Here is a 6,947-nt window from a genome sequence, read left to right on the forward strand (position 1 = left end):
TGGTCGTGTGAGTGCTCTCTGTTATGTTTCCTGTCTTCAACCATGCGGATTTATTTGACCCTCTCGTTTCGTTTCTCTGTCCTTGGTGCTGAACTGATTCATTTTGGGCCCCTTTTCTTCAAAAATATATTTCTTGCCACTTTTTTGTTTGGATGATCTTTTTTTTTTTTTTAGATTGCCTTTGATATGATTTTTTAAAGGAAATATTCAGGTCTTCTTGTTGGTAATATTCTCAAATGAATAAGTCCCTGCTCCAATCTGGTTTCATTGTAACCCCCCTTTTCAACAACATAAAATGAGACTTAAGTTCTTCTATTTCCAAGGTAGAGTTCAAAGTCACATTTACTCTCTCTCTTGAAAAAAATTTTTCCCCCAAAACTGACAAGATTTCTGTGGTTTACGTGACCATAGACTGTATGTTTTTTTGAGACTAATATTTTAAGTAGACCTTTTTTTCATAATAAAATGGAAACCATCTTCAAAATACAGCTGTAAAGCCAGCAATCTTTACTCATGTATTAATCTGAGAAACTATCTTGTATGTATTTTTATGTGTATTTTTTAAAAAATTATTTTTCTCTTTATTTTAGATTCTTTACTGTAGTTTGTAACTTAATAAAGGCAGACATTCACTTATATCTTTGCCTCTTTGAATGACAGATAAAGACACACTAAAAGTGTGATACAGTAGAGTGCAGCATTACTTTCTAGAACCCTGCAGCAGATAGTTTCATCGACCATAGTGAAACTGAAAATTAGCGCTGCATTGGTGCAGTTTTTAACTGGCCAATGAGAGAGGTTATTTTCCTGAACTTTTAGTTTTTGGCTTGAGATTAAACCCACCTGCATATTAAATATACATACATTTTAAATCTATTTGTATCCACATATCAAATGTTAGTCCTCCTGTCCTTCCAAGTGATGTCACACAATATTGATTGAATTTGTCCTAAAGTGAAATAACACTGTGCATTTATCTAGCAATGATGTAAAAGTATAATGTGTTCTTGTCAGAAATTTGAAGCAGAAAATCCACAGTACATGTTTCAGTTGTTCAATAAATCGAATGTCAAACAGGATCAGAACATATCCAATTTTAAAATGTATTTAGACATTAAATGAAAATGATTGCCAGTGCAAAGATCCGTGTCTGATCTCACCTCTCTGAGTGTGTTCTTAAAATCAGTGAGAATTTTCAAGGCCTTGGGCTCACTTAATTTGATAGTTACAAATTATGAAAGGGGTGAAACAAAAATAAACATTCTCTGTATTTTTCCTTTGAAATTCTGAAAGTTAAAAAAATGATAAAATAAAGAAAAATCAATATATCCTCAGAGCAACACCCTCTTCATGATAGCAGTAGCCCAGTATTCACACTTTGTGAATGCATTGCCTCCAATACTGCATTTTCGCAGTTCTTTTTACTGATTGTTACTTTGTGCTTGTTTAATGGCATACAACTGTTTAATGCATTTAAACATGCATTGCAGTGCAGTGTGCTCAACAGTGATCTCTGTCAGTAAGCCAAATTCTCTGAACACCTTAATGTATTATGAAGCTCTTATTAGACAAGTAGCAAAATAAAATAAAATAATATATATAAACTTATCTTCATTCAGACATATGGAGCTTTGCAATTGCCGATTCTTCATCAAACACACAGAGGCAGAGCAAGACTCATTGTTCTACAATATTGTGTGAATATTAAGTTATTCTTTATATTGAGTTTATTTGATGTACATATATTGATTGAATAGTGTATCTGTATTATATACAGTCAGATAATGAGTGGATATCGAGTGTATGTTATTGCACAATGTCTATGTAACAAACAGCACAGTATGATGATTTACTTTTGCAGTGTTACAGAGAAATATTTGGTAGATCTCACATTGCAAGTTTAGTTGTCTATGAGTGTGATCGCGTGAGGAGAGAAACTGTTCATTTATTGGTTGTTTGAGTTTGGAGTGCTCTGTGGCACCTAAGAAAATAAGCTGAATCAAGTTATGCCTAGGATGTTCGGTATTTGCGATGATTTTCTCTACCCATTTATAGACTCGGGGTGGATGAGTTCTGGATGCTGTGTACTTGGCACTAGTTATATTTTCTGCAGACTTAGCTCTCTGGCCTGATTCTGACCTATTTGGACACAGACCAGACTGAGGTTAATATACCGAGAACAAACTCAAGTGATTGGACTAAAGTACTGGATCAAAAGCTAAACTTACACAGTGGCACAGAAAAGTAACTCCCTGTTGGGCTTTTTTTTTTTTTTATAACATATATATATATTTTTTCCTTCATGTACAACATATTGCTGATGAGTATGATGACCTTTGGGAGTGTGTGAGCAGTCCACTGTCATCACATATCTCAAACACAGTGTAATGCATTGCAGCAGTAGAATTCATCATTTTGTCACAGGGATAAATTAATCTTCACAAGCAGAATATAAGCATTGTAACATTTGCAAAGATACTATTCATTGCAAACGTATTATAAAGGATTGCCTTCCTCTGTTGAGGTGTTGCTTTTTTCCATCCCCTGTTGCCTCAAAATTGAATGTTGGTCTTATAACATTAAGCTGGTCATATCATGGTCACAGCGCAAAAATGGCATTGTAAATATCAAAAAATGAGGCTCATAGCGTGGTCCACCGTTGCAATAATGCTTTCCGTCTCTTGGTGACGCTCTTTTATAATGTCTGACTCATGGATGCTATGGCGTGTCTCAGCTTATCTGTGTCAGTGGAACTGGAGTATTGGGTTAGAGCCCAGGGCTGTGTATGCATGCAGTTTGTGTATGTGTGGGAGTGTATGAGGGAGAGGAGAGCGAGTCTCTCTATCTCTCTCACTCTCTCTCTCTCTCGCTCTCTCTCTCTCTCTCTGTGTGTGTGTGTGTGTGTGTGTGTGTGTGTGTGTGTGTGTGTGTGTGTGTGTGTGTGAGAGAGAGAGAGAGAGTAAGAGAGGGAGAGAGTAAGCAAGAGAGAGCACAGTTGTGAAATGGGGGCAGAGAGAGAGGAATCCAAGCAGACAGCTTCCCTAATAGAGCATGATTAACACAGCTAGAGAAGCAGGGAGCCGTTGGATTACAGAAGCATTTTCAGCTCGACATTTCTATGTATATGCTTAGGATTTAGCCACAATGTCGACAGTGCATCTGTTTCTCAAGGAATGTTCAATAATGGACCAGCGAATAAACTTTAAATGGTGGCTAAATTTTTTAATGTTTTGCCTCCTTTTTGGTGCTTCGTTTGGAGAGGTCCGTTACGTCCTTCCAGAGGAAATGCAGCGGGGGTCGGTTATCGGGAATGTTGCGCGGGATCTGGGGCTGAAAGTGTCGGAGCTTGATGCTCGTCGGGCCCGTGTTGTTGCAGAAGGAACTAGTCAGCTGTGTGAGCTGGACACTGCGTCAGGGAATCTTTTGATCAGCCAACGGATAGACCGTGAGGAGCTCTGCGCGCAAGCCACTGTCTGCATCCTCCAATATCAGCTTTTACTTGAAGATCCCCTTCAAGCATACAGCCTAGTTTTGGATATTGCAGATATAAATGACAACAGCCCAGTGTTCGCCGCTGAGGAGATAAAACTAGATTTAGTCGAATCCACTGTTCTGGGGAGGCGCTTTCCCTTGGAGAGCGCGCATGACCCCGATCTGGGAACCAACACCGTCAGTGAATATAAACTGAGCCCGAATGATCATTTTGCACTGGAAATGAGTACCCAAATAAACGGCAATGCTTATCCAGAACTAGTTCTTAAAAAGGCATTGGACCGGGAGGCACAAGCTGAACATGTACTGAAAATCAATGGAATTGACGGGGGAAATCCAGTCAGATCCGGAACTGCTTCTATCCATATCCGTGTTTTGGACGCCAATGACAACGTGCCAGTTTTCAGCCAACGTGTCTACAAGGCCTCTGTGCCAGAGAACTCGGCTATAGGAACTGTCATAGCAAAGCTAAATGCCACGGACTCAGATGAAGGTGTTTATGGAGAGATAACATACTCTTTCAGTCACTTGTCTGACAAGATTGGGGAACTAATTGAAATTAACCCCCAGACTGGAGAAGTTAAGGTGGCAGGTGTTATTGACTATGAAGAGGCTAGTTCGCATGAGCTGGACGTCAAAGCTAAAGATGGGGGTGGTCAGGCGTCTCACTGTAAACTTATAATTGACGTCATTGATGTAAATGACAATAAGCCAATCATAGAAATAAAGTCAGCCTCTGCTAATGTGGCCGAAGACTCTAAACCAGGAACTATGGTTGCTCTGATTAATATTTATGATTTGGACACTGGAAGCAGCGGGCGCGTCACGTGTACGATCCCAGACAATGTGCCATTTAAATTTGTATCGGAGGTAAAAAACTATTACATGTTAGTGACTGACGGAGTACTAGACAGAGAACTTCAACCTGAGTATAACATCACAGTAACTGCCACTGATGCGGGCTCTCCCTCACTCTCTAGTGTAAAGGTTTTAACAATCGTGGTCAATGATATTAATGATAACCCTCCAACTTTTACACAGAGCGAGTACAATGCCAACATATTGGAAAACCAACCCGTTGGCACGTTTGTGATGAAAGTCAAAGCAGAGGACATTGACGACGGATCTAATGCTAAAATCCTGTACCAAATATCAAAGGACACAAAGTCAGACGTGTCCTCCTTCCTCACCATCAACTCAGACACAGGGGAGCTCTATACATCGCGCCTCTTTGATTATGAGCAGTCCGTTCACTTTCAAATTAAGGTGACAGCTCGGGATGGAGGCGACCCTCCACTCTCCACCACCTGCACTGTAAACGCTTTTATCAAGGACCAAAATGACAATGCACCTGTTATCTTATATCCTGTCCAAACCACCGGGTTCATAGCTGAAGATATGGTGCCAGTTGAAGCTCCTAGAGGCTACCTGGTTACTAAGGTGGTAGCTGTGGACGCCGACTCTGGCCATAACGCGTGGCTTTCCTACAGAATAATCAAAGCAACGCGGCCTAACTTGTTTATGGTCGGTTTGCATACAGGAGAAATTAGAACTGTGCGAGCATTTATGGAGGACGACGAACCGAAACAAACTGTCGTTGTTTCAGTGACAGATAACGGGCCTGAATCTCTGTCTGCCACCGCGACAGTCAGCGTGGTGATTGGTGATGGGCTGCCTGTTTTAAACGAGCTCTTTGAGTTTGCGGAGGAATCACAGGAGAGCGATGACCTAACACTTTATTTGATTATCGCCCTGATAGCCGTTTCCTCTCTTCTCATCCTTTTAATCAGCGGAGTGTTTTACTTTAAGCTCTGCAAGCGCAGTTATGTTTACCGATCAACCACCGCTAGTCTCCCGGTTTTCCCCACGACCTACTGCCCCCCTAGTTTTACAGATTATAGCCGTTGTGGCACCCTGCTGAAAGATGAACGATATGATTCCTTCATGACCACAGGGTCGTGGAGAGGCGATTTTCGCTTCGGCTCAAGCACAGATACCGACACGTTAAAGCAAAGAAGTGCGGCCTATCAAAAAAACACGTTAAGGCGCGCGAGTGGCGACAGAGCTAGTCTGAAGGTGAGGACAGGTGCATCGCATCCCTGTTACGTGGTGAAATGAGAGACGGTCATAACATACTGTAAATATGCTGTCAAATAAACCCCGTGGCGAATAAAACTTTGACCCTTTGACTGCCAAATATGTAAGCATTGTAATTGTGCGTAAATCTGTTGTCACTGCATTAATGTTTTGTAATGCTTACCCCCCAACTCACCACCATACCTGAACTTGAAAATAGATATTATAAAGATCTTAATCCACATGTAGAGAGTCTATTGTCTGGAATATTAAAAAAAAAAAAAAACCCAACATTTTTCACATAAATTGACCATTTTATATGTAACTGTTTAGTTTGGGACTCTTTTCGTCAATGATTGAAAATGTTTGCAGAAGTTGTTTTTTTGTAACTTGTCGGGCTTGTAATCTCTCTCTCTCTCTCTCTCTCTCACACACACACACACACACACTCACACTCACACACACACACACACACACACACACACACACACACACACTCACACTCACACACACACACACACACACACACACACACACACACACACACACACACACTCACTCACTCACTTTTGCTCTGCCCGTCTCTCTCTCATTTTTAAATGCATGATGGACCTTTATGACTACTTTATTTAACACTGTATTACCCGATGTTATGAGAGCAACTCAGTTGAGGAAGTGTAGCTCTAGCTCTCAATCTTCTGATTTGTCAGTGGGTTATTTGTTTTTGTCTCCAATATTTTTGTGTAAAACGGCCTTCATACTTTTTTACTTGGACTACATTTCAGTCAAGTTTTGACAATGCCATGTTTTTTTTCACAAAGTAACACATGATTTGCTGTGTGACAGAGACATAAGCTTTGCACTATGACTTAAGCAATATGTAAACAAACTTTGAGTGTACATTGATGAAAAATAAACGGGAAGAAAATATTGTATTTTAATTCTCCAGTGGCCTAATGACCTTTTGCACAGAACTTGTAAAGAGCAGAAATGAAGGAAATTTCCAACAGACACCAAAACTGATGGTCATCATAAAATAAATAAATAAATATTTAAAAAATCCATAGCAGGAGTAATTAAAAAAAAAAAACTTGACCCTGATGAAAGACCTGCATGCAGTTGTAGCACTGTATGCCTCCCCTCAGGTGTGAACAAGTATTTGCATTATACTGAAATAAAACTCAAATGAACCTCTGATTCTCTAACTTTTCTCAGCCAAGTCTACAGGAAAATCTTCTGTTACTTCTGCCAGGTCGCAGGTCATACACACTGCAAAAGAATATGTGTGTAGATGATTGCACTACTGCTAATAATACACATATCAGAAAATAGTAAAAATAAAAAAATAGTAATAGTGATTCTTCTCTATCTTCCTTTTA

The 6,947-nt window shown here is 39.9% G+C and overlaps 1 protein-coding gene across 1 annotated transcript; it reads left to right on the forward strand.

Moving 5' to 3' along the window:
• The first annotated feature begins 3,045 nt into the window (after window positions 1-3,045).
• On the forward strand, window positions 3,046-5,764 carry LOC121966989 (protocadherin gamma-A6). Its single transcript, XM_042517052.1, has one exon. The coding sequence runs from the start codon at window positions 3,145-3,147 to the stop codon at window positions 5,608-5,610; it is 2,466 nt and encodes an 821-aa protein (XP_042372986.1). The 5' UTR covers window positions 3,046-3,144; the 3' UTR covers window positions 5,611-5,764.
• The last annotated feature ends 1,183 nt before the right edge of the window (window positions 5,765-6,947 follow it).

The sequence above is a fragment of the Plectropomus leopardus genome, unplaced genomic scaffold, assembly GCF_008729295.1.
Source record: "Plectropomus leopardus isolate mb unplaced genomic scaffold, YSFRI_Pleo_2.0 unplaced_scaffold2657, whole genome shotgun sequence".
In the NCBI taxonomy this organism is placed as follows: Eukaryota; Metazoa; Chordata; class Actinopteri; order Perciformes; family Serranidae; genus Plectropomus; species Plectropomus leopardus.